The following is a 27,606-nucleotide window of genomic DNA, read 5'->3' as shown; positions in this document are numbered from 1 at the left end:
AGCAGTAGTCCGAGGGCCCCTTACAACCGCTGTGTGTTACGCGTTACATTACTGCCATTCATCAACACCAGAACCCTCCCAGGCAGGCACGATTCTGCACCACGCTGAATGGATGCAAAAGTTGAGGTCTTCGGAGAGCAAGGGATTGATTGGCCAAAGTCACACAGTGAGTAATTGCTGTAGTGACACCGGAGACAAGTCTGACAGATTCCCAAGGTCTGGCAGTCTTCTTACTATCTTTTTGTTTAATGTTTTGTGTTTGAGAGACAGAGAGGGAGACAGAGAGACAGAGCTCAAGCAGGGGAGGGGCAGAGAGAGCGCGGGACACGGAATCCAAAGCAAGCCCCAGGCTCCAAGCCGTCAGCACGGAGCCTGAAGCCTGCTGGAACTCACGGAGCCACAGGGTCATGACCCGAGCTGAAGTTGGACGCTTAACCAACGGAGCCACCCGGGCGCCACGCTCTCTGTCTCAATTCTAATCTCCTGCCTCCGCTGACCTCGGGGAAGGTGGGAGGTTAGGAAACCGAGCCTCAGAGAAGTCAGGCAACTTGTCCAAGGTCCCAGAACAAGTCAGCGAGAGAGCAAGAGGCAGGCGGGGACTGTGCCCCAGGCCCCTGCGAGGGACCTGCAGAATTGGCCTGCCCCATCCTCTGCTCCTGGGACTGCGAACTAGGCCACACGAGGACCACCAGGGGGCATTCACATCACCTCCCACACCCCACCAGCCTCCTGGGCCCAGGAATCTGCCCTGTGGAATTCCTATGCTAGAGACTGGAGGGCCCACAGCCCCTGGTCTGCCGTGGGAGCGGGCAGGGAAGGAACGCACGAAGCCGGAGGCCCCTGACCTCTGCGGTGAGGACTCTGGCTAAGGCACCTGGGTTCAAATCCTGGCTCGTCTACGTGCCTGTGTGACTTCAGCCCTCCAACCTCCCTCCGCCAGTCACCCCATCTGCCAAATGGGCATCTCCATCAGCAGCAGCTTTCGTATGCCTGGGAACACATCAGGCACGGCTCTGTGCTCTCTCCACACATAACCTGAGGCATCCTTTACAACAACCTAACAGACTCCAGATACCAGGGTCTCCGTTCCTCGGCTGAGGTGCAGAGAGCTTACGGAAGGCGCCCAACATCGCAAGGCTAGGGGCCGGATTCGAACCCAGGTCCCCACTCTTGACCTGCTCCACTAATCCTGCGCGATAAGAGTACCTACCCTGTGGATTCTTGTGAGGATCAAATAGATCAAAATACATAAAACACCAGAGCTGGCACCCGGCGAGGGCTCGATAAATGCCCGCTGCAGTCCTCACTGGGTGCCAGCCCCGCCCCCCCCCCCACCATGCTCGGTGCTTTCCGCATGGTTGTGAAGCCAGAACAGAGCACGAATTGGCAGGTAGGAAGTATACAAAAAAAAAAATAAAAGGGGGCCAACCGATGCAGAACCTTACCAGTGAGTTAATGGCCCCCCTGGGCTGATTTCCTGCCTGTCCAGGAGCGGGAGGCCCAAGACAGGGTTAGAGTCCTGCTCAACTGCAGGAACTCAGTCCAGGAACTGCACAAAGGATGAGCACACAGGGGGAATAGGTAGCCCCAGCAATGCGGGGGAGTCAGCTCCCCTGGCCCACGACAGCCAGAAGGCAGGCCCTGGGACCAGCAAGGGCCATCTCAGGTTAGCCCGCAAAGTCCAAGATTTAGCCCCGGCCACCCCCACGCTGGCCATAAGCACTGGCTGGCATCCTGCTTTGCCAGCACAGCTCATGATTCCCAGGGTAAACAGCCGGCCAGGGCTCGGCAAAGGCCAGCCAAGACTCCTGCCTGGCGATTCGGATTATCGCTGCAGGTCCCTGGCTTGACGTGTCCTGTCCCCACACCAGGCGAGGCCCGGGCCCTGTTTACCCAGAGATGGGATTCCAGACGGCGCTGTCTTCTCCACAGAGCTACAGAAGCCAGAAGGTTCTGAGCAACCCTGCCAGTCCCCATTTCTGTGGTTGGCGGAGTTGGGGCAGAGGAACCCACATCTGGGCTGGAGTGATTTCGTTAGGGGGAGGTGGTGGTCATTCTTAGTGGGCTTCAGGCCAGGAGCTCCTCCCAGCATTTCGGGAGAGCCCTAAAAGACCAGTAGATCATTCCCGAATGAGACCCAGATGCATCGATGCTGAACTGGGCCTCCTAGTAAGCAGGGAACGGGTCTCACTCCCCAGGAGGCCACGAGCCAGGGTCCGCAGTGTGCACAGACCAAGTGTTCAGGGAACACGTGGCTAATAAATTGACATCTGACTCAAAAGTGCTTAAGGGAAGTGTTTATTTTAGAAAATTAGTTTTCCACGTTAAGGGGCTAAGGTTAATGGTTAAAGACAAGGTCTTCCGGGGCGTCTGGGCGGCTCAGTCCATTAAGCGTCAGACTCTTGATTTCAGTTCAGGTCATGATCTCACGGTTCATGGGTTCAAGCCCCCGCATCGGGCCCTGTGCCGAGAGCGTGGCACCTGCTTGGGATTCTGTCTCCTTCTCTCTCTGCCCCTACCCCGGCTCGCTCTCTGTATCTTTCTCAAAATAAATAAAAATAAACTTAAAAAAAAAAAAAGATGAAGTCTTCTTGTCAGGCAGTAAAGTAGCCAGTACTTAGTACGAAGTAGTACTTAGTGGCTAAAGAGATAAAATAACGGCTTTAGCTCTGGTTCTGTCGATGGAGACCTTACCACAGGCTCGATGCTCTGCTCAGCCCACGGTTGCAGTCTTCAGCCTGTGTGTGTATAAATGTGTACGTATTTACAGAAACCTTTGAGACTCCGTTTTACACATCATGACCCTTTCCTCTTAAATACCTTCATGTATATTTTCTAAGAACTGGGGATGTTATTTTTCCGTACAGCGCTCAGCTTCGAGAAAGTCGGCCCTGGTACAACAGTGTCTTCTAACGTACCGTTCACGCCCCAGTTTTGTCAACTGTCTCCACGATGTCCTTCGTAGCACACATTTCCGCAGTTAAGGAGGATGCATTGAGGGAGCCGTAAGGCATGATTTTCCAGTCTTTGAGGGGTCACCCCAAGCCCGGGGAGAAGCTTTCTTGCTGACGCCCGCCCAGAATCACCACCTCCTCGTCTGAAATCACACCATTACAATGCCATGCTTCTTTGATCTCCTCCGAGAGGTAGTGCGTTCAGTCGTTTATGACGCTGACACTTTTCAATTTGTTCAGCGTTTATTTATTTATTTCCTTCCTTCCTTCCTTCCTTATCTTGAGAGACAGAGAGAGAGCATGCGCAGAGGAGGGGAAGTCACAGAATCGGAAGCAGGCTCCAGGCTCTGAGCTGTCGGCACAGAGCCCGACGTGGGGCTCGAACTCACAAGCTATGAGATCATGACCTAAGCCAAAGTCGGACGCCTAACTGACCGAGCGCCCCCCAGGCGCCCCTAGTACCCGTTATCTTTTAAGAAAACGTGGAGCGTTTATAAAAATAGAGCACATACGATTGCAAAAAAAAATCCTAAGTTCCGCACGTTCGGTATCACATGCGGGCATACCTCGTTTCCTTGGGCTTCGCTTTACTGAGCTTCACGGGTAATTGTGTTTCTTCAAACGCAAGGTTTCCGGCAACTGTGCATTAAGCAAGTCTGTCGGCACCATTTTTCCAACAGAATCTGGTCATTTCGTGTCTCGCTGTCACCTTTTGCTAATTCTCACAGTATTTCAAACTTTTTCGTTACTACTATATTTGCTAGGGTCATCTGTGGTCTGTGATTATGACCTGCAGAAAGCTTGGGTGATGTTTGGCATCTTTAGCAATAAAGTATTTTTTGATCATTTTATTTTCTCATCATTTTTTTAGTGTTTATTTATCTGGGAGGCGGGAGCATGAGCAGGGAAGGGGTAGAGACAGAGAGGGACAGGGGATCCAAAACGGGCTCCGTGCTGAGAGCAGAGAGCCCGATGCAGGGCTCAAACTCACGAACCTGAGCCAAAGCTGGACGCTTAACCAACTGAGCCACCCAGGCGCCCCAGCAATAAAGTATTTTTTAATTAAGGTATATACATTTTTTAGACATACAGTGTAACATAAACATAACTTTTATACGCGCTGGGAAGCCAAAAAATTCATTTGACTCACTTTATCATGACATGTGCTTTAATGTGGTGGTCTGCAACCAAACCCACAATATTTATTAGGTATGCCTACAGACGATATTTTTTGACCATGGTGAAATAAAAGCAAATAACAAAGGAGTAGTCTGAGATTCTAAATACGCTAAATGGCATATTACTAAGCTACCCTGGGGCTAAAAATGAAACCATTAAGGGAATTAAGAAACACATCAAAAAATGACAATGATAATAGTAAATATCAAAGCTTTGTTGGACATCCCTAAGCCAGAATTTAGATGAAAACTTTTAACTTTAAATACATTTATATGGAGGGGCGCCTGGGTGGCGCAGTCGGTTAAGCGTCCGACTTCAGCCAGGTCACGATCTCGCGGTCCGTGAGTTCGAGCCCCGCGTCGGGCTCTGGGCTGATGGCTCGGAGCCTGGAGCCTGTTTCTGATTCTGTGTCTCTCTCTCTCTCTCTGCCCCTCCCCCGTTCATGCTCTGTCTCTCTCTGTCCCAAAAATAAATAAACGTTGAAAAAAAAATTTTTTAAATACATTTATATGGAGACTGGAAATGTTAAAAAGTAAGAAAGCTGGCTAGGCATTTCATTCAAGAAATCAGAAAAAGAACAACAGGGGGAAAAAGCCAAGGAATTTGAAAAGATGCTAAAAAGTAAAACAAAAGGCAGAAATCAATAAAAAATAGATTTAAAAAAAAAATGAAGAATTAACAAAACTAAAAGCCGGTCCTTTGAAAGATTAATTAACTAGACAGAGCTCCCTAACAAGACTCATCAAGGGGAAAAAAAAAATAATAAGAAAGGAAATATGTAAATAAAATACAGAAACAAAAAACCACTGGTATGACAGGCATTTTAAAATAATAAATTCCTAGATATAAATTCCAAAATTGACTTTATAAATTAAAAAAAAGTTTAAAAGACCAAAAACTATTAATAAAATTGAAGCACCCCCCAAAACTCTAGAACCCGGCCTGGGTGCAACTTTTCCTCTTTACTCGTGGAAACGGCTCCCCTCATTCCTGAAGGGAAGTAATAATGTTATCAACCAGCAGAGGGCACAGGAACCTGCTGGGCTTTCGCAAGGCCCTGTTCTGTGCGCTGTGATAAGGCCAAGGATGAGCCATCAACTCTGGAGTCCTTTGGGGAACCGATATAAACAGTGAGAAAAAAGTGTCTCTCTCCTTCTGATATCAAATAACCCAGTGATCACCAAATAATCTGCAGCCGCAGTGGCTACCGGTGCCCCCACACTGTCCAGGCTAAAGCAGGAAAGCTGGAAAAAGAGCCAAGAAAGAATTTTTTTAAAAAGAGAGACCAAGAAATGATACCCAACCTGGAAGCCCTGGATCCAGCCAAGCCTGAAGCCCTCCCCACCCCCTCAGAACTCTCATTCATGAGACCCAATATATATTGGGTTTGGGGGTGTTTTTTATTTTTATTTTTTGCTTTAAAATGTTTGTGGTCTGTCACTTCCAGTCAAAAGAGAACAAATAAAAATGTGGGAAAGAGGGAAGGCGCTAGACTTTCGAGTTGAGTGGTCTTGGATCAGAATCCCAAGGGAAGCTCTCTCAGTCGCCTCATCTAAACGAAAGTGGTAAGAACTGTCTCCACTTCATAAAGTCGTTGTGCAGAGCAAGTGAGATAATCTTCGGGAAGCACGCGGCTGCTTTTACTCCATGCCTCTCTCCCACCGGACGGAGGTCCCCTGGAAGCCAGAACCCTTGCAGGACGCATCCCCAGCCCAAGCTTGGCACCTGGTTCTCCACAGGTGTCGGGTGCCATTGTGCTAATTAAGGACACCTGCGGCTTCCGCGCCAGCTGCCGCCAGGCAACCACAGGCACTGACGCAACCGCGGCCACATTTTGATATTAAAAATAAAATTCAGGGAACTGCCCGCAGAGGAAAGTTAACTTGCGGCGTTGCTGTGTTTGCTCAAATTTCCTGGAAAAGCCTCCCATTGGTTAATGTAGGAGGGGAGGGGACCACCAAATGGTGAAGGCCACTGGCCCCCCTCTAACCATTAACCAGCGGGGAAGCTGGCAAACAAGATTTAGCGGTGGCGCCCCGCCGGCTTACTGTACGCCTCCTGGGGCCCGGGACTAGGCCGGCGGTTGCAGCCTCAGCCCTTTGCAGACGTGAGTAACACCGAACACCGTCCGTCCCTCCCGCTCCTGCCCCGCCGCCACCAGAACGAAACCAGGACTGCATCTTCTGTGATTTTTTTTAACGGGCACTGAGCATTAGGGCAGCCAGCAGTGATACGAGGCTATAGGAGCAGTGACGCTGGGAGGCTTTGGCGGAGTCTGTGGGTCACCCATGCGGATGTGATTTCCCCTGGCCTCCAGGCTCGCAGGGGTTGACGCCGAGCTAAGAGTCATTCCCATCGGTCCCTTGGCCGAGGTTCCTAAGCCCGGCCGAATAGCACAAGGCTGTGACAGCTGGGCTGGACGGGTGCGAGGCAGCGCCCCCTGCCGGGGGATGCGGGCAGGGACACCGGGCGTGCCGCAGGGTCGCACACGCCTGCCACCCCTGGTTCACCCGGGGCAGGGACACTGCAGATGGAACAGGACTGTGCGCGACACCACGTGTGCTGAGGGTTAAATGCAGAGGGCCCCGAGACGGCACCTGGCCCACAGGGGCGTTTGTGAAAATAAAGAACGCGGTGGGTGTGTGCTTGGAGCATCACTGCAAACATGAGCGACGAGGGGGACAGACACTGCATTGTGACGCGGCCGGGCACTTTTTGGAGAGCTATTTTACCCTCATCACTTAGCTTCCCGTAGAGAAGGACAGAAGGGCTCGGCCCAGGCTCTGAGGCCAGGCTGCAGGGCTTAGAATCTCAGCTCTGAACAGGTCACTCTACATCCCTGGGCCTCAATTCTCTCTTCTGTAAAGTGGGCCCAGGACGACCCATTGAGTGAGGCCACATACGAAGGCACTAATAACAGCTGTGACTGGTATTCACGACAATCTCACAATCGAACGAGGTGGGTAGAGTTTTAATCCTTACCTTGGAGGATTAACCCAGGAGGGGATGAGGCCTGAAGTCCCAGAAACAACAGGAAGAGGAGGGGAGCAAGAACTCGTAACTGGGGTAAGCCAGCCCTGCTCCCGGCTGCGCCCCGCACCAGGTCCTTGCCCCGGAGGGCTCCAAGCGGGTGTGGAGGGGACGGGGCTAAGGCAGAGACTTCGCTGCAGTGTGATGGGGCCACAACAGGGAAGCATAGAGAGCAGGTCTCCTGGAGGAGGGCTGGGCTCTACGTGCCCAGGGACAAAAGGAGGTGAGCCAGGCAAGGCAGGGGAAGGATAGGCCTGCAGAGTGGAGCCACACGGGGCAGGACTGGGGCGGGTCCGTCTTTGTCCCTAGCTCCCAGGCCAGAGCCCTGCTCCACAAACAATGGAACTGTCCCCTGGCAGAGGACTGAAGGTCTGGTATGTGCTGGAAGGATGGCCGCCGAGATACCCAGCAGTGCTGTGGCTCAGACTTCAAGGGACCAGATCTGAGGCTGAGGCAGGGCTGTCACCAGGCACAGAGTCATGACCACCCCCTTGGGCCACGTTATGGAGCACCAACCCCTCCTGGAAACAGCCGGGAGCCACTCAGCAGAAGAATGGCCAATGGCTTGAATTTTGAAAAGTTGCCTCTGTCTGCAGAGGGGAGGGAGGGCTCCGCGGAACAGGGGCAAGGACACCAGGGAGGGGCGGCTGCTAATCCTGGAAGAGGTGACAGGCCCCAGACGTGGACTGTGCTCTGAGACTAGAACAAGGAAGCAAATACCAGAAAATCAGAAGGTCAAAGGCGGAAAGGCCCGTGGTGGGTATTATTACCAACTCTATAATTATACTGAGGAAACTGAGGCAGAGTTTAAACAGTCCACGCATGTCACCTGGTTCATAAATAGCAATGCTGGGCTCCCAATGCAGCGTGGCCTCCCACAAGACCAGGAAAATGAAAGCCAGGCAGCCGAGAAGGGAGGGGAGGGCAACAGGGCTGTTGTCAAAGCAGGAAAGGAAAGAAGCAGGGAGCACAGGGCAGGGAACTTCAGCAGGACTCGTCCCACCACACGGAGAGGGACACGCAGGAGTGTGGAGGGGCCTGGAAGAGGGGTGGGGGTGGGAGTTGCATCTGTCGCTCACGAGGTGCTGGTTTTGGAGCATGCCAGGGCCTCCGGGTGTTCCAGAACAGACCAGTGGTCCCCAAATCAGAGTGCACCACGTTCTCCTGGGGGTACTGTCTTCACTGTGGGCTCCCGGCCCCCTTCCAGAATGGTGGGTCCCCTAGGCGGGGCAGTGCAGGGGGTCCTGCTCCTTCTTCTTTACTGGGATACAGGTAGCTCCCTAAAGCACAGGGGAGCTGGGGACCAGCAGCCCTGCAGGTAGAACGTTCACTTACTGGTTTTGACCTTGGCTGCATTTTTTTTAATTGCTCTTACCAAACATCTTTGAATGGTCTGTATGTCTTTTTCTCCTTAATTTTCTTTTTTTTTTTTTAGCATTTATTTATTATTTTTTGAGAGACAGAGAAACAGAGTGTGAATGGGGGAGGGGGAGAGGGAGAGAGGGAGACGCAGAATCCCCAGCAGGTTCCAGGCTCTGAACTGTTCGAGCCCGACGTGGGGCTCGAACTCACGAGCCGTGAGATCATGACCGGAGCCAAAGTCAGACGCTTAACCGACTGAGCCACCCAGGAGCCCCTTCTTTAAGTTTCTTATAGTGATAAAATATACAAAAGATTGATCTTTTAAATTATTTTTAAATATACAGTTCAGTGGCATTATGTACCCTCCATACTGTTGTGCAGCCGTTCCCACCATCCATATAACACTGTGAAATAAAAGAAAGAATATATATCGGTCCCTGCCCCCTGGTTGCTGACACCGAGCTCCTAAAATCCTTGTAATTTCCTAAGTGATGAGAGCATCGGGAGCAACTCACGTTCTAATATTTGGTCTCTGCCCCTGGTTCCTGATGCAGAGTTCCTAAATGCCTTGGAACTTCCTGGGCGGTAGCAGTGTCTGTTGTTCTAATGAGGTGACTTTTGATAGGTGCCTGGATAGCTTCAGGATGGGGCTGGTCCAGGAAAGAGCAAGCCATGATCAGGAGCTTGGAATTTTCAGTCTCACCGCCCCCCCCCCCCCGCTTTCTCTGGGAAGAGGCGAGGGGTTGAAGATGGAGTTAATCATCCATCCTGCCTCTGTGATGATGCTTCCATAAAAATCCCATAGTTTGGGGGTCAGAGAGCTTCTGGATCGGTGAAGACATCTGCGTGCTGACCACGCCAGCTCCCCAGAGACAGGAGCTCCTGTGCTTGGGACCCTTCTGGACCTCGCCCTATAAATCTCTTTGGCTGTTGATTCACACTCCTTATTCTGTCCTTTATAATAAACTGGAAGGAAGTGTTTCCCTGAGTTCTGTGAGCCCGGTCTAGCAAATTATCAAACCCGGTGAGATGGTCATGGGAACCTTGATTTACAGCCAGTCAGAAGTACAGGGTGACAAGCTGGGACTTGTGATTGGCACCTGAAGTCAGGGGTGGGCAGTCTTGTGGGAACTGAGAGCCCTTAACCTGCAGGGGTGGATAGTGTCAGAATCGAGTTACACTGTAGGGCATCCAGCTGGTGGTGGAGAATTGCCCGGGGTGTGGAAAACCCTCATACTTGGCGTCAGAGGGAAGCGTGGCCGTCGGGCGAGAGGAAAGGAGAAACACAGGGGTGTTTTCTTTATACAACCGCCTTTTATTTATCCTTTCACCCATTGATGGACATTTGGATTGTATCCATTTTTTGTTGTCGTTATTGGGAATAATGCCGTTGTGAACATCGGGGTGTACAAATATCTGCTCAAATCTCTGCTCCCAATTCTTTTGTGTATATGCTCAGAAGAATCGCTAGGTCATATGGTAACTCTGTGTTTAGTTTTTTGAGGCACTGCTGTTGTCTTTTCCACCCGGATACACCATTTACCATCCCCACCAGCAAGGTACAGGGTCTCCAAGTCCTCCATATCCAACACCTGTTTTCTGTTTGGCTGTTGCGTTCGGTTTGAATTTTTGAAATAGCCACGCTAATGGGTCTGAGTTGTATCTCATTGTGGTTTTGATTTGCATTTCCCCAATGACGTCAATGTGAGCATCTCTTCACGTGCCTGTTGGCCATCCGTATACCTTCTTTGAAGAGATGTGTGCTCAACATCTTGGCCCATTGTTTGAATTGGATTGTTTTTTTTATTTTTTTGTACTTGAGTTTTTCTCTACTCTGGACGTTCAGCGTTTATCGGATATGGTATTTGCAAATGTTTTCCCCCATTTTGTGGGTTGCCTTTCTACTCTATTGAGTGAACAAGAATTTTTAAAGGATCCAGTATGTCTAATTTTTTCTTTTGTTGCTTGTACCTTTAGTGTCATGTCCAAGAAATCATCACTAAATCCAGTGTCACCAAGTATTTTCTCTACGTTTTCTTCTGAGTTTTATTTCTCCCTTACGTGGAGGTCTTTGGTCCATTTTTGTATATGATATAAGATAAGGGTCCAGCTTCATTCTTTGGCATGTGGCTAATCCAGCTCCCCCAGCATCATTTGTTGGAAAGACCGTCCTTTCTCCATTGAATGGTCTTGGCACCCTCATCAAAAATTATTTGACTGTATATGCACGGGTTTATTTCTGGGTTCTCCATTCTATTCCATTTGGTCCCTATGTCTGCCTTCATTCCAGTACAACCCTGTGTTGGCTGTTGTCTTTTTATTTTGTTTTGTGTTTTTTTTTTGTTTTGTCTTGTTATTTGAGAGAGAGCACGAGCAGGGGAGAGGGGCAGAGGGAGAGAGAGAGAATCCCAAGCAGACTCCACATTCAGTACAGAGCCCGACGTGGAGCTTGATCCCATGACTCTGGGATCCCGACCCGAGCCGAAATTGAGAGTCAGACACTCGAGTGAACCATCCAGGTGCCCCTGATTTCGCAGTCTTATATGAAATGTAAAAATCAGGAAGTATGAGATCTCCAACTCTGTTCTTCTCCCTCAAGACTATTTTTGGCTATTCAAGTTCCCCTGAGATTCTCTACGAATTCTTGTAAATCTAGAATGGGTTTTCCTATTTCTGCAGATTGCCTCATTGGGATTTTGATAAGGATTGCGTCTAATCAGTAGATGTCTTAGGGTAATAGTGACAACTTTAAGAATATTAAGTCCTCCAATCCATGAACACAGCATGTCTGTTCATTTATTTATCTCTTCTGTAGTTTCTTTCAGCCATGTTTTGCAGTATAACTTCCTTAGTTAACTCCTAAGGATTTTATTCTTTTTGATACTATTGTAAATGGAATCGTTTTGTTAATTTCCTTTCCAGCTTGTTCATTGTTAGCATATGGAAACAGAACTGATTAGTGTGTGTGCGTGCGTGCGTGTGTGTGTGTGTGTTGATTTTGTAGCCTGTCACTTTGCTGAATTCATGTATTGGTTCTAGCAGAGCTTTTGTAGAATCTTTCGTGTTTTCCACATGTTTCTGTGATGTTGATCAGGTTGCCTATGAGCAGAGATAATTTCACTTCTTCCTTTCCAATTTGGATGCCTTTCATTTCTTTTTCTTGCCTCATTTCTCTGGCTAGAGCTTCCAGGACTGTGTTAAGTAGAAAAGGCAAAAGCAGGCATCACGCCTCGTTCCAAATCTTAGATGAAAAGTTTTCAATCTTTCACCATGACATTAGCTGTGGGCCTTTCATGTATGTTTTTTTTTTTTTTAATTTTATTGAAGTGCTTTCCTTTTAGTCCTAGTTTGCTAAATGCTTTTATCTTGAAAGGCTGTGTGGAATAATGCCAAAGTTGATGCTTTTTCTGCATCAACTGCGATGATCGTGGTCTTTTTTTAAATTAGTCCTGTTAATGTGCTATAGCACATTGGTTGATTTTTACATGTGGAACCATCCTTGCATTCCAGAAATAAATCCCACTTGGTCATAGTGTGTAATCCTGTTAATGTACTGCTGAATTCTCGTTGCTAGGATTTTGCTGGTGATTTTTACGTCAATGCTCATAAGCAATATTTATCTGTAGTTTTCTTTCTTTATAGGTTCTCTGTCTGGATTTGGTATGGTTACCACGGAAATTACGTTTAACCCCCTAAAGTTATAACACTCTCACTTGAATTTATGCCAGCTTAATTTCAACAGCATACAAAAACCTTGTTCCTATGCAGCTCCATACCCCCCATCCTTTCAGGTACTTAAGTCACAAATCACATCTTCATTCGTTGTGTATCCAAAAACATAGACTAATAATTGCTTTTCATGGATTTGTCTTTTAAATCGTATCAAAAATAAAAAGTGGAGTTAGAAAGCAAAATTACAATAGTACAAGTTTCTCTAATTGTTCATATATTTACCTTCACGAGAGATTTTATTTCTTCCTATAGATGGTATTTATTTATCCTTTCATTTCAACCAGAAGGGCTCCCTTCGGCCTTTCTTACAGGTGAGGTCTAGTGGCAATGAACTCCCCCAGCTTTTGTTCATCTGGGACTGTCTAGATTTCTCCCTCATTGTTAAGGGATGGTTTTACCCAGGCACCTGGGTGGCTCAGTCGGTTAAGCATTCGACTTCGGCTCAGGTCATGATCTCACCGCTCCCAAGTTCGAGCCCCGCATTGGGCTCTGCGCTGATAGCTTAGAGCCTGGAGCCTGTTTCAGATTCTCTCTGTCTCTGCCCCTGCCCCACTCATGCTCTGTCTATCTCTCAAAAATAAATAAACATTAAAAAAATTTTTTTGAAAGGATTGTTTTGCCAGGTACAGGATTCTTAGTTGATAGTTTTCTTCTTTCAGTTCTTTGAATGTATCACTTGGTCAGATATTTAACCTTCCTGGGCCGCCCTTTCTGCCTACGTCAAATCATAATAATAATACCTACTTGATTTGTTTGTCAGTGAGGATTAAATGAGAAATATAGGCAAAGCACATAGGTCAGCGTTGGGCGCCTGGTAGGTGCTTGATAAATCATAGCAGGTATAATCACACTTTCAGATGAGGAAGTTGAGGCCCAGAGTCCTGACTTGCCCTAGGTCACACAGCCAATGGGGAGGAAGGAACTGAGGCTTGAATGGGGCCTTCCACGGGGTCTTCTGCCCACCTTTTCGCCATGCCCCACTGCCTTGGAGGCCCCACATTGTCTAATGAGCGTTCCTGATTTGGCAGGGCTGGACCATCCTGGACGATGCTGCTTTCCCTGTGCACCTGTTTCCTCTGGCTATCCACCAGTGACCTCTGGACCGTCCAGGCTCAGGACCCCGACACCGATGTGAGCACAAGGAGCCCTCACCGGGACTTGGCTCCAAACAATGTTGACTTTGCCTTTACCCTATATAGGCATCTAGTGGCTTCAGCTCCTGGCGAGAATGTCTTCATCTCTCCCTTGAGCATCTCCATGGCCTTAGCTATGTTGTCCCTGGGCGCCCGTGGCTACACACGGGCCCAGCTTCTCCAGGGCCTGGGCTTCAACCTCACCAAGACATCCGAAGCTGAGATCCACCAGGGTTTTCAGCACCTGCACCACATCCACAAGGAGTCAGACGCCACACTGGAGATGGCTATGGGTAACGCCTTGTTCCTTGACCGCAGCCTGGAGCTGCTGGAGTCGTTCTCGGCAGACAGCAAGCACTACTATGGGTTGGAGATTGTGGCTACAGATTTCGAGGACTGGGCTGGAGCCAGCAGACAAATCAATGAGTACATCGAAAATAAGACCCATGGGAAAATTGTGAACTTGTTATCGAAGCTGGATAGTTCAGCCACGCTCGTCCTGGTCAACTACATCTTCTTCAAAGGTACCCCCCCCCGGCCCCACCCATCCCATTGCCAAGAACAGTAAGAGCCGTCAAAACCCAGGGTGCATTCTTGGGCAAAATCTTGGATTTTACAAAGCACATTTTCACCTGTGAATCTCTGTCTTCACCACAGTCCTCTTAGGAAAGTAGAATGATACCATCTTACAAATGTTCAAAATGACACCTAGAAGAATTGAGCCACTCACCCAAGCTCTGGTAGGTTCATTCAAGGCCCAAACAGGTAATGGTGAACAGTCCGACCACCCCGTGGTCTACGTATGTTGTCTGAGTGCTGGCCGGGAGTCGGGCACCGGGCCAGGGGCTGGAAGCCCAGCCAGACACAGCCCTTGCCCCCCAGAAACTCCCCCCAGATGGCCCCCAAGCTACACACACCCCCAGAATTCACAGCCAGCTCTGACCAAGTGCCATCTCCACCAAACTCCAGCCCTTCCTCCCCAGTTTGGAGCAGGGTGTTCCAAAGTTCTTGTTCATAGAAGTCACCATGGGGACTTGTTAAAATTATAGATTGCAGAGCCCATGCTAGACGTACTGAAGCAAAACTGCTGGGAGAAAGTCCCAGAAGTTTGCATTTTTAACAAGGCCCCCTCCCCCAATCGTATTTATGATCAGATAATTTGGGGATACATTATTCTTTTTTTTAATTTTTTTTAATGTTTATTTATTTTTGAGAGAGAGAGAGAAGGAGAGAGACAGAGAGAGTGTGTGTGTGAGTGGGGGAAGGGCAGAGAGAGAGGGAGACACAGAACCTGAAGCAGGCTCCAGGCTCTGAGCCGTCAGCACAGAGCCTGACGCGGGGCTCGAACTCGTGAACTGTGAGATCATGACCTGTGCCGAAGTCGGACCCTTAACCGACTGAGCCGCCCAGGCGCCCCAAGGGATACCTTATCCTTGAGAACAAAATCTACAATCCTTAGTCTACGGCAGTGGTTCTTAACCCAGGGTAATCTCCACCTCCTCCTTCCACCCTCAGGGACGCTTGGCAGTGTCTGGAGACATTTTGGGTTGTCACAACTGCGGGTACAGTGGGGTGTGCTCCTGGCATCTAGTAAGTAGAGGCCAGAGAGGCCGCTAAGCCTCCTACAATGCACAGGACAGCCCCCACAATGATATCTGCCCCAGAGTGGCTATCATCCCAAGGCTGAGGACCCTGGCCTAGAGACATCTGCTTCTCTGTCCTCTCCAGCCTCACATCTCAACGTTTTCCCTCTTCCAACTTCCCAACACACAGCACGCTCACACACACACACACACACACACACAGCGTGCACATGAACGCACGCGCACACACCTGTACACACACGTGTGCACACAGAGCAATTATACACGCAGGCACACCTTAACACACACAGCACACAGCACGCCCACGCCCACGCCCACATGCACACGTGCACAGTGTCCAACCACACCGAGTTCCTTCCGGTCCGGGAGCACGCCTGTCCTCATGGAAGCCTGAATTAGTTCCCTATGGCTGCTCTAACAAACCACCACAAACACGGTGGCGTAAAACAACATGGATTTATTATCTTAACAATGCTGGAGGTCAGAAGTCCAAAATGGGTCGCGCAGCGGTTAAAGTGTTCGCAAGGCTACGTTCCTTCCGGAGGCTCCAAGGAAGAATCGGTTCCTTGCCCTTCCCAGCTTCTAGAAGCCACCTGCGTTCCTTGGCTGCTGGGCCCTTCGTTTGCTCTTAAAGCCCGTTAGCACATGACCATGACCTCTCCTCTGCCCCTGCCCCTCCCACCATCCTCTTCCACTCTTAAGCAAACCCTTGTGACGATACTGGGCCCACCTGGATAATCCAGAATGATCTCCTCCTCTCTAGATCGCCGGATTGGCAACCTTAATGTCCTCTTGCCATGTAACATAACAGATTCACGGGTTCCGTGAATTAGGATGTGGGCATATTTGGGTGGCCATTCTGCCTGCCGCAAAACCCGTACTCTTTCTGTCCCCTGAGCCGCCCCCCAACCTGCCTGCGCCAAAAACTTCTTCCCACTCATCACATCTTGGCTCAAAAGTTACCTCCTCCATGAAGCCTTCCCTGATTCCCTCAGGCAAATCCTTGCTTCTCGTGAGCACCCCCTACAGTCTTCCCACACCTCATTTTTAACAAACATCTTGTTAGACCTTATAAGCCTGCGCTCAGGTGGTTCGGTCTCAGTTAACCAGTCATGTTTGAAGAAATGCAAGTGAAACGGGGTGGGGGGGGAGGTAATAACCACATTTAATATGTATCTCTCAACAACCTCAAAGCTCATCCAGATCATAGTCTCCAGAAAGAATCCTCACTTGCCCTTTTCTCTTCTCTCCAACTCCTACTCAGTGCCCCCTGTTAGCCAACCGCACCCCCCCCCAGCTCTATGCTACCTGGACAGACTTACCGTCATGTCAAGCCCCCCTCCTTCTGTCTTCCGTCCTCTGCACCGGCCTGGAGGCCCACCTGGCAGCGGTGTCCCTCCCGGGAGGGTGTGAGGCTGACCCGGCCAAGGCAGCAATTTTTTCCCTCCACTTTTACCGAGACATAATTAGTTTATAACATTGCCTGCGTTCAAGACCTACAGCGTGATGACTTAATATACACCCCCAAGATAGGGCGAGCTGACACCCACATCCCCTCACGTGGTAGGAGTTCTAGGTTTTTAGATTCTACATACATGTGAGATCATACGGTATTTGTCTTCCTGTGTCCGACTCATTTCACTTAGGAGAATGCCTTCGAGATTCATCCATGTGATCACAAATGGCAGGTTTTCCTTCTTTTTTCTGTAGCTGAATAATATCCCTGTGTGTGTGTGTGTGTGTGTGTGTGTGTGTGTGTGTGTGCACGCGTTTTCTTTACCCATCCATCCATCCATCAGTGGACACCTAAGTTGCTTCCGCATCTTGGTTATTGTCAATAACGCTGTGACGGACATAGGAGTACAGATAATGTCTTTATCTCTTTGAGACAGTGAGTGAATTTCCTTCTGATGTATTCCCAGGAGTGGGATTGTTGGATCATACGGAATTTCTGTTTTTAACTTTTTGAGGAACCTCCCTACCGTCTTCCACGTAAAATCGGCTGCACCGAGCCGCGTTCGCGCCCGCAGGGCACGAGGGCTCCTTCTTCTCCACATCCTCACCAACCCTTGTTCTCTCTCGTCTTTTTTGCCACTGGCCACACGCACAGGTGGGAGGTGATAGCTCATGTGGCTTTGATTGGATTTCCCTGGCGATGAGGGATGTTGGGCCCCTTTCCACGTACCTGTTGGCCATTCGTACGTCTTCTGTGGGAAAATACCTATTCAAGGCCTCCACTCATTGTTTGGTTGAATTATTTGCTTTCTGCTATCAAAGTATATGAGCTCCTTATATATTGGGGATAGTAGCCCCTTATCCAATATGCAGTCTGCAAATGTTTTCCTCCATTCTGTAGGCCGCCTCTCGTTGTGTTGGTTGTGTCTTTGGCTGTGCAGAAGCTTTTTAGTTTGTCCTGCTTGTTTATTTCTCCTTTTGTCGTTCGCGATTCTGGAGTCATATCCAAAAAGTCAGCACCAAAATCAAGGTCAGGGAGCTTCTTTTTCCCTATGTTTTCTAGCCTTATGGTTTCAGATATTTTTTTACGTTTATTTATGTATTTTGAGACGGAGGGGGCAGAGAGAGGAGAGAGAGAGAATCCCAAGCAGGCTCTGCACCGGCAGCACGGAGCCTGATGCGGGGCTCAAACTCACGAACTGCGCGATCATAACCTGAGCCGAAGTCAAGAGTCGGATGCTTAACTGACTGAGCCACCCAGGCGCCCTATGGTTTCCGATCTTTAATTCACTTTGAGTTAACTTTTGCATGTGGTGTGGGATGTGGGTCCAGCTTCATTCTTTTGCATGAATACCCAGTTTTCCTAGCACCAGGTATTGAAGAGACTATTTTTTTCCATTGAGTTATCTTGGCTCCCTTGGCAAATATTAGTTGGCCCTTCAGGGTCTTTGGTGTTTCCATTCGTGTTCTTTGCACTCAATCGCAGGAGGGTCAAGGACTCTGGGAATGTTTGCCCAGAAAGGTTTCCGAGTGCTCCCCCAAACTCCACAGGCCATCTCTCCCACAGACTGTGTGCTCCTGCCTGGTATCCTTGTCTCTTTGGAGGCCCCAGTGCCTTTGCACAGTGCTTGGCACATGGCAGGAGCTCAACAGTGGTTGCAAAGAGATTCTGGCAGCACTTCCTTGGAAGCAGAGTGTAGTAAACCCAGGTACGCGGGAAGGGGTGCTCCGGGGCCTGCGAGGGGGCTTGTGGGACAGCCGTCATTTGGTGACGTCATTTGGTGACGTCATCTGACAGTTTCTCAATGTTCTCACGACCACAGTGGGACCGAGCTGATGGAAAAGAGTAGTTCCTGGTGATAAAATCCGAACAGCTTTGGAAATAGAAATCTGAATGCGAGAGCCGACAGGGGCGTGTGCTGCTTTGTTGTACACAGATTTTCCGGAACACAGCCAAACTAAGTGGCAAGCCCCTGTTTAAGCTGGGGCTACCCTAATATGTTTCCAGAAGGCCGGCATAATAAGTAGCAATGAGCAGTGACACAGCTATCGTCACTAAACTTAGGGCAAAGTGTCCCTGGCATGTTCCTTACTTGGTGGACTCTCTCGACAGCTTTTTTTCTTTTTTGTGAGAACATTAAAAATATCGTTAGAAGGTTTTCCGCAGGAATCATCCTTGCTCTCCCCAGTTCGCCCCCATAAATTCTTAAGTTTCCCGACCCCGAGTTCTCACGGCCCGAGAAATTTCGAGAAAAAAAAAATCCCCTAAAGTAGAGGTCGGGCCCCATTCTGTATTTTGTTTTGTGCCCAAGAAAAAACCTAACCCTGAAAAAATTCACTTTTTTTTTTTTTTTTTTTTTTTTTTTGCTGGAAGTCGGACAGGTAAACCACCACTTAGTAAGTGAACCACTGCCTTCAGTCCAGGGGGTCCCAGGCCTCCTCTGGAGGATGGTTTGAAAGCCCTCAAATGATCCCGCTTGCGGTGAGACAGCCAGGCTGTGACGTCACACTCAGGCACCAGGGAGGGGGCAGGGCATAGGCTCCAGGCCCCGCATCCACCCGGCCCTTTCCCCGCCTCCGCCCACCTCTCCCTACTGCCTCCCATAGGAGCCCTTCACGGAGATTGAGGCTGAACAGAACAAGAGTTCTGGCCTTGTGGTCCGCAGATCCTGCAGGGGGCAGGATGGAGAGAGGCCTGCCTGGACCTCTGCTCTGGCCGCCACCTCCAGGCAGCCTCAGTTGGGACACAGAGACCTCACAAGGGCGCCGGGGCTTTCAGGCCGAAGGCATCCAAGACACCGGGGACCCCCAGGATGCAGGGTCCCCAGTCATCTCCAGGCCTGGAGAGTCTTAACCTAAGGCACCGGAGGCCCTGGCGAGATCTGCCCATGTCTTTTTTTTTTTTTTTTTCAACGTTTATTTATTTTTGGGACAGAGAGAGACAGAGCATGAACGGGGGAGGGGCAGAGAGAGAGGGAGACACAGAATCGGAAACAGGCTCCAGGCTCCGAGCCATCAGCCCAGAGCCCGACGCGGGGCTCGAACCCACGGACCGCGAGATCGTGACCCGGCCGAAGTCGGACGCTCAACCGACTGCGCCACCCAGGTGCCCCTGCCCACGTCTTTAAATACCCAGAGTTCTGTCACCTGTGAGAGGACTCACGGTTGCCTGGAATGAGCCCAGAAGGGTCGAAGGGGCTCAGCAGACAGGCCTCACGATCAGGCGGGCTTTGGCTCTGGGAGCAATTTTCTTCCCGTTAAGAGCTGACCAGTGGTGGCGAGTCTGGTCCGTGAAGGTAGTGAGCTCCCCATCACGAGGCGGGCAGAGAGGCTACGGGATGCCATCGCGGAACACGTCGGAGGGCTTCGAGTCCAGCCGCTGGTGTGAGCCTGTGACCTCAAGGGCATCTTATCCTGACTTTGCCCGTGGGAAATGGGGTGTGGCCCTCGGGGGAGTGGGCACGGTCCACGGGGGGCCAGGGTGCCTGCTGGGCTTCTGTGGCTGATGTCAAGGCGCGGGGACGGGACGGGCGGTCCGTTGCTCCAAACCTCCCCCATTCCTGACCTCGACTTCGCAGCCCGAGTTCCCTTCGACAGGACTTCAGAGCCCTCCAATCCGGGATCCACTCCGGGCTCGGGTGGGAGGCAAAATCTGGTTTCCTGAATCCGACCCCCAAATGCAAGGGCCAGCATTCTCCTCTGTCTCCCTCCTCCTGTTTTCAGCAGCTCAGGAACAGAGTGAACCCTCAGTCCGTGCCAAGAGGTGGAGAATACAACGGGCTCAAAAGTGCCGGGGATTCCGTACCTTACCGGGAACCTCCCGCCTCCCTGGTGGGGGCCGCGACCCGGCCTAGAGCTCTCCTGCCCCCCACTCTCACGGGCCTGTCTCCTGCCCTCCCCCTCCCTCCTCTCCCAGGCACGTGGGCACAGCCCTTCGACCCGGAAAGCACCAGGGAGGAGAACTTCTACGTGAACGAGAGCACCGTGGTGACCGTGCCCACGATGTTCCAGTCGAGCCCCATCAAGTACCTGAAAGACCGGGTGCTCCCCTGCCAGCTGGTACAGCTGGACTACACGGGCAACGGGACCGTCTTCTTCATCCTCCCAGACGAGGGGGAGATGGACACAGTCATCGCCGCGCTGAGCAGGGACACCATTCAGAGGTGGTCTGAGTCGCTGACCATCAGGTAAGCCCTTGCCCTCCCCCTGGACCCGCCCCCCGGGGCTCATCGCTTTCCGGTCCGCTGGGTCCCCAACGGCCTGAGGTTCTCTGACCGAGAGGTCACACCTGTTCATCCACCTGTCGGTTGACACTGAGATACGTTGGGGCGGTCCACAGAGCGAGGTGGCCCGTCCCTGGGAGGCTAACAGCTACCTTCCGCGTGATCACGTTTTTGATTTGTTGCCTTAAACTGTGTTCACCAACTGCCCCCGGCCCCTCGCTTACCCGTTGTTATTATCTTGCTTCCCTGAAATCAAGCACGGTTACCACTCCTGAGAGACCCCATAAAAAATACACCAAAATGACCGTTTCCTTCATCCCGGAGCCAACACATGGCTCAGTCGGGGAAGTGTCCGACTTCAGCTCAGGTCATGATCTCAGTTCGTGAGTTCGAGCCCCACATCGGGCTCTGTGCTGACAGCTTGGGGCCTGGAACCTGCTTCGGATTCCGTGTCTCCCTCTCTCTCTCTGCCCCTCCCCAGCTCTCTGGCTCTCTCTCTCTCTCTCTCTCTCAATCTCTCTCAAAAATCAATAAATATTTAAAAAGTTAAAAAAAAAAAGAAAGTAAGGACCTAGGTAGGTAATAAAGGAGTAAGGGAAAAGGGGTGACGGGTGTATATGCCCACGGGCCAGTGGGGAGGGGGGAGGGACAACCAGCCAACGCGTGCCCAACCTGAGGCCCACGCAAGGGGTGCACACTCAGGGAGGGTTGATTGAGCATGGGAGCTGGGAATGAATGATGCATGATGAATGAATGAATGAATGAATGAACGAACGAACTCATTTCCCCCCCCCCAGGCACCTCTGAGTTAGACGGCAATCAAAATTATGGTCAAGCATGTGTGTACCCCCAGCCCTCACCTTGGAGGAGGGGATAGATGTTCTTGAACGTGATCCTCACTCTCGTGAGACTGCAGTTGTGTCTGTGTGCAAGCAATCCGAGCAGCACCATCAGCGTGGGCCCTGGCGGTGCGTGGGGCGGTGCAGACCGTAAGGGCAAAGGGGACGCAGGGGAGGAAGGGGACACTGGGGTCTGGAGTAGTCAGGAAGGCTTCCAGAACAGATGCCATTTCTTTCCTTTCCTTTTCTTTCCTTTTTTTCTTTCTTTCTTTCTTTCTCTTTCTTTCTTTCTTTCTTTCTTCCTTCCTTTCTTTCTTTCCTTCTTCTTTCTCTTTCTTCCTTCTTTTCTCCTTTCTTCCTCCTTTCTTTCTTTCCATTTTTTCTTTCTTTCTCTTTCTTCCTTCTTGCCATTTCTTTTTCTTCCTTCCCTTCTCCTTCCTTCCTTTCTTTTTTTCTTTCTCTCTTTCAATACACATAACTTTTTTAAATTTTTTTTTAATGTTTATTTTTTTTGAGAGAGACAGACAGACAGAATGTGAGCAGGGGAGGGGCAGAGAGCGGAAGACAGAATTTGAAGCAGGCTCCAGGCTCTGAGCTGTCGGCACAGAGCCCGATGCAGGGCTCGAACTCACGAACTGAACCGTGGGATCATGACCTGAGCCGAAGTCACTCGCTTAACCAACTGAGCCACCCACACGCCCCTCTTTCAATACACAGAAATGGAAGCAGCAGCTTAGACCATGCACTAGGCTAAGCAGAAAGGATAGAAGGTGGATAGGACAAAAGATGGACTTCAAAGACATGCATTCGAGAGCAGAAACACAGATTCTGCTGGAATTAATACTGTACAATGACGTCAGTTCTGTCCTCGCGGGACCAGAAAGGAGCTAAGTAAATGTTCGATGCTGAGGGAAGGGAGGATTGCTTGGCTGCCCCAGGGGACCACAGAAAGGGCTGCGGAGGGAATTGCTTTCCACTTGAACTGTGTGTTAAGCCCGAGGGCAAGTTCAGCCAGCGGAAGGGCCACCCAGAGCGTGCATGGGACAGGAAATGGCACAAACCCTGGCCAGGAGGCCGTGTCCCGGGGCACCCACAGGGCCAGGCAGCAACAGCAGCAAAAACTGAGACAAATTCTAGTTGAATGAAATTTGCAATCCAAGAGCTTCGCCGGCAGAAAATCCAGAAAGAAGTTCTGCTACGTTAATGTATGCGCGGGGTTGGGGTTTTATGGTTTCAAGTTATTTTTATTTCGAGTCGTAGTCTCAGAGAGCTGCTCAGGGCCAGGGCTTCTGGAGAGTGTAGTCCTATTCTGCGAGTGGACGTGGACGCCTGGGGTCTGACCTCACTCCAGCCGGGAAGAGCCGTGTGGTCAGCTCTGTGGTTCCCGGAGATGCCCTGGCGCTACGTGGGGCCCCAGAGGTGTCCTTAGTCCTGGACCCCTCGCACCTGACCTTTCGCATGGCCACGGTGGGGGGGGGGGGGGGGGTGGGAGTGGGGTGGGTATGTGCGACCGTGAGCCTGTGCTTGGGCAACGTGAGGGATCCCTCACTGCCTCCTCACCCTTTCACTTGCCCCACCCCCACCCTTCCAAGGGAGCCCGGAATTCAGGAAGGGCGGCCCCAGAGGGTGGTTGTACACCGTGGATCAAGCAAATTCTGGCTCCTTTTCTGTTGAAAATGAGAAGGATACTCTTTCTCTTTACACCAAAAATAAGCTCTTCACTAAAACACTTCAGCTTAAATGACATTCATCAAAAACACATACTATTTTCTTCTAGATTTTTCTTTTTTAAACAAACATCCAAGGCAGAATTTTCATTGGGCAGGAATTCTCTACTCCATCCACATGACGCTCTGCTAGTCCTAGAAGTCAGACCCTAGGGGTCCTCACCTCCAGGCTTGTGTCACCCACTCTCCCACCTCACCCCTGCAATGATCACCTCCCCCCTCCCTGGAGCAGCACCCCTCAGGGTCCAGCTGTCTCCTACCTCCTAGGGAAGAAGGCTCATTGCCCCCACACACAGCTCGTGAGAGCCCTCTCTCCATCTCTCTTCCTTGTCCCTCCTTCCCTCTCCCTCCTCCCTCCCCTTCCTCCCTCCCCCCCCTTTCCTCTGCCCTCCTCCCTCCCTGTCTCTTTCTCTCCCTCCCTCCCTCCCTGCCCCTCCTTCCTCCCTCCCCCCTTCCCCCTTTCTCTGCCCTCCTCCTCTCTCTCTCTCTCTCTCTCCCCCTCCTTCCCTCTCTCTCTTCCCATGAGGCAATGGGGCTTTGAGCCAACTAGTCCTGACCTCTTCACAATTCTGCTGCTTCCCAGTGGTGTGACTTTGGGGAAATTCTTCAGCTTCTCTTGAGTTCAGTTCTCTCCATCTGGAAACTGAAGATGTTGGCTCCAACTCCTTGAGGTTGCATGAGTGAGTGTGTGTGTGTGTGTGCACGCACGCGCGCGCACACACACACACACACACACACACACACACACAGGCATTGGATGCGAATACAGAAGCTAGGAGACATCCACCAGGTTGATTCCCCTCTAGGAGAGAAGTGCCCTCACGGCCCTGCCCCTGCGCTGTCTCGCTCTTTAAATGAGGACAAGCAAGGACTTGGCTAAAGCTACGCAGCATTAGTGGCAATGCTGGGGCCAGGACCGTGCTCCCAGGGTGCTCCCCCCACCCCTCCCTTTCTGCAGGGGGTGCCTGGGGGACCACAAGGACTCCTTCAGGGACCCTCTTCAATGTCCAGCTGTACCACAGGTGGAATCCACTCAGAGAAAGAGCCGAGAAGAAAAGATCGAGCAATTCAGAGGCCCAGAGAGGAAGCTCATGCGTGCGATGGCGAAAGAGACAAAGCCTGCCTCTTGTTCTGTCCCTTCTCTTTTTCCCCAAAAGTGTGTCCGGCTGGGAGGCAGGGTCCAGAGGGGTCACAGAGGAAACGGAAGCTGCCTGGCAGGGGAAGTCTAACCCCATCTGCTTACCCCCTGCCCCCCGAGCAGCCAGGTGGACCTACACGTCCCAAAGGTGTCCATCTCTGGAGACTACGACCTCAGGGCCATCCTGAGGGACATGGGCATTGCAGACTTGGTCAACAACGGGGTGGATTTCTCCGGCATCACCCGAGAGGCCCAGCTGAAGGCGTCAAAGGTAAATGTCCCTAGAGCCGGTCTCCCTAGAGCCCCCCAAATTCACGGTACAAATAATAATAAGCAACACGGAGCCCATTCACGAGCGGGTCTCTGAGCCCCAGGTTGAGAGCCCCGGGTCTTGTCCACGCCCCTACTTTTATTTACAACAGGGCAAACGGAGGCTCCGCAGGGAAATGCGATGTCTCTAAGGTTACACGGAAGCTAGTGACAAGGGAGGGTCGCAGCCCAGGTGCGTGCCCCTTCCGCCGGGCCACACAGAGGGGGACAGGGTGGGAAACCAAGCCATCATGGCAGGACTGGGGGCGGCCAGTACCAAGAAGGGACCAGGGAAATGGGAAACGTCTGAGTGAAATCACATCGGCCCGTCTACCCGTTACACTCATGACCCTTCATCCGTCAGCTCTGTGTCCTGCTGGTCACTCCAGAACATAAGTATTGAACACCCATTCTGTGCCCCAAACTTCTAGACACTGGGTATGCCTGCGCTATTCTGACGGGGCCCTTCCCCCACGGGACCTCACAGTCCTGTGGGTGACAAAACCAGACAGGGGACAGGACAGAGCTCCGGAGGCAGCAGCCCCTCCCTCCAGCACGCAGTATGTGCTGGATAAAACGCATACCGTGAAGGATTGAGTCAGCCAGCCCTGACCTGAGCCAATCTCTCGGGGGAAGAGCCTCTCTGTCTTGAGAAAGGTAGATGACCCCCGCCCACCCCTCCACGGCCACAGAGCTCGTGGATAACGGTGTGACATTTGGTCCAGGGTCTCTTCCACTCGAAACCTCATTTCCCAGGACAAACCCCAGGGCTTCCTGGCCCCGCTCGGCTTCCTCCTAGCTACTTGTGCCTATTTACAGAGCTTCTCAGAGCCTCCGGTTCCTCGCTGTCCAGCCGCTGAGAGGCACCGTCCCCTCGGATGTTGTTTATTAGTCAGTTCTGACCCACCCAAGGCTCCTGATGCGAGCCACTCCGGCATTTTGCTGATTTCAGAAATTCTCCCTAATTTTGATCACGACGAGAGACCGTTCAACGGTCCCTTTTCCACCCTGGGCAGGCCCAAGCACTTTGCATAAATTGGACCCTAGTATGTGACTAGTGGGGTGGAGGAGGGAGGTCCCCCTTCGCCCAGGACCCCGGAAGGAGTGCCTGATGTGGACACCAAAGTCCAGTTAGTACCATGAGCCCCCTAAACTCCCCGCGGCCGGCTCCACCTGCCCACTCTGTAGGAAAGAAGCCTAGGTGCCACCTGGGTTCCGGAGGTGGACAGACGTTGGCCCTAATCCTGGGGCCGCCACTTAGGGAGCCAGCAAGCGACCCTCTCTGAGCCTCAGCTTTGCCACCACAAACCGAGGGTGGGAGGGCTCAAAGCGAGGTATGGAAAGCCCCCAACACACAGCAGAGGCTCAACCCCCACTTCCGCCCCCCCCCCTCCCCGACAGGTGGTCCACAAGGCTATGCTGCAGCTGAGTGAGAGCGGCCTGGAGGCGGCTGCCCCCTCCGGGCTCATGCCAAACGCGGCGTCCAAGCCCCTTGCCGTCCACATCAACCGGCCCTTCATTGTCATGATCTTCGACCACTTCACGTGGAGCAGCCTTTTCCTGGGCAGGGTTATGAATCCGACCTAACGGGGCGTCCCCCGGGGAGTCCCAGCACCGGCTGACTCTGCGCATCAGGGACCCCACAGACACGCTCTGGGCAGGGGGAGGGCCCCCCCAGTCTTCTCCAGGCTCTTCTGTAGTGGGGCAGGTGACACACTGGGATTGACCATAATGAAGCATTGTGCCGCTGTACTTTCCTGGCTTTGATCATTGTGCTCTGGTTATGCAATACATGGAAGCTGGGTGAAGGGCATAGGAAAACACTACTGTTTTTGTAAGTTTGTGTAAGTTTGACATTATTTCTAAAAAAGAAGAAATCATGCAGGCCAAAACACAACAGAAAGACATCTTTAAAATACTAATACACACACACACACACACACACACACACACACACACACACATATCATAACACCCTTAAGAATGAAAAAGAGGGGTGCCTGGGTGGTTCAATCAGTTAAAGGTCCCACTCTCGATACCAGCTCAGGTCATGATCTCACGGTCGTGGGATCAAGCCCTGAATGCCCTGCTTGGGATTCTCTCTCTCCCTCTCCCTCTCTCTCTGCCGCTCCCCGGCTCACGATCTCTGGTCCTCTCTCAAAATAAATAAATAAACTTTTAAAAAGAAGCAAAGCAAAACAACCAAAACAATCTTTCACAAACGAAGTCAAAAATCAAGATTTTTTTTTTTTTTTTACTGTTTAGAGAAACAAAAGCTGAGAAAGTTTGCCACCTTCTCTAAGAAAATTTTTTTCAACGTTTATTTATTTTTGGGACAGAGAGAGACAGAGCATGAACGGGGGAGGGGCAGAGAGAGAGGGAGACACAGAATCGGAAACAGGCTCCAGGCTCTGAGCCATCAGCCCAGAGCCCGACGCGGGGCTCGAACTCACGGACTGCGAGATCGTGACCTGGCTGAAGTCGGACGCTTAACCGACTGCGCCACCCAGGCGCCCCTCTAAGAAAATTTTTAAGCAGTTCTTTAGGCTGAAACAAGATTCTAAATGGAAATTTGGACCCATACAAAAGGGTAAATATGCAAATATATATAAAATATCGTTTAAACATCTTTAAAATATAATTAACTGTCAAAAGCAAAAATAGTTACCAATTTAATGCTGCAAACTCCAAATGCTCGCTTTATCGCGGCTCTGCAAAAATGGATCTGGACAGGAGATTAAGCTTTGTCAGTAGAGGGCGCTAGAGAAACGTTGCCAGAGGAAGAGGTTTACCCTCTTGGTTTGGGGCAAACAACATTAAATGAGATAAAAGATAGATGATAGATAGATGATAGATACATAAATAGATAGAAGACAGCTGGACAGATGATTGATGATAGATAACGGATGGATAGATAAGTA

The 27,606-nt window shown here is 51.0% G+C and overlaps 1 protein-coding gene across 1 annotated transcript; it reads left to right on the top strand.

The window, feature by feature from the left end:
• Positions 1 to 6,107: 6,107 nt before the first annotated feature.
• Positions 6,108 to 26,511, top strand: SERPINA6 (serpin family A member 6). Its single transcript, XM_003987945.3, has 5 exons — positions 6,108 to 6,240; positions 13,286 to 13,914; positions 20,366 to 20,636; positions 24,500 to 24,647; positions 26,087 to 26,511. Exons 2-5 carry the CDS (start codon positions 13,305 to 13,307, stop codon positions 26,270 to 26,272), a joined length of 1,215 nt encoding a protein of 404 aa, XP_003987994.1. The 5' UTR covers positions 6,108 to 6,240; positions 13,286 to 13,304; the 3' UTR covers positions 26,273 to 26,511.
• Positions 26,512 to 27,606: the final 1,095 nt, after the last annotated feature.

The sequence above is a fragment of the Felis catus genome, chromosome B3 (genome assembly GCF_018350175.1).
Source record: "Felis catus isolate Fca126 chromosome B3, F.catus_Fca126_mat1.0, whole genome shotgun sequence".
NCBI classification, from domain to species: domain Eukaryota; kingdom Metazoa; phylum Chordata; class Mammalia; order Carnivora; family Felidae; genus Felis; species Felis catus.
Note: the sequence above shows the minus strand (reverse complement) of the source record. Positions and strands in the feature narration are given on the sequence as shown.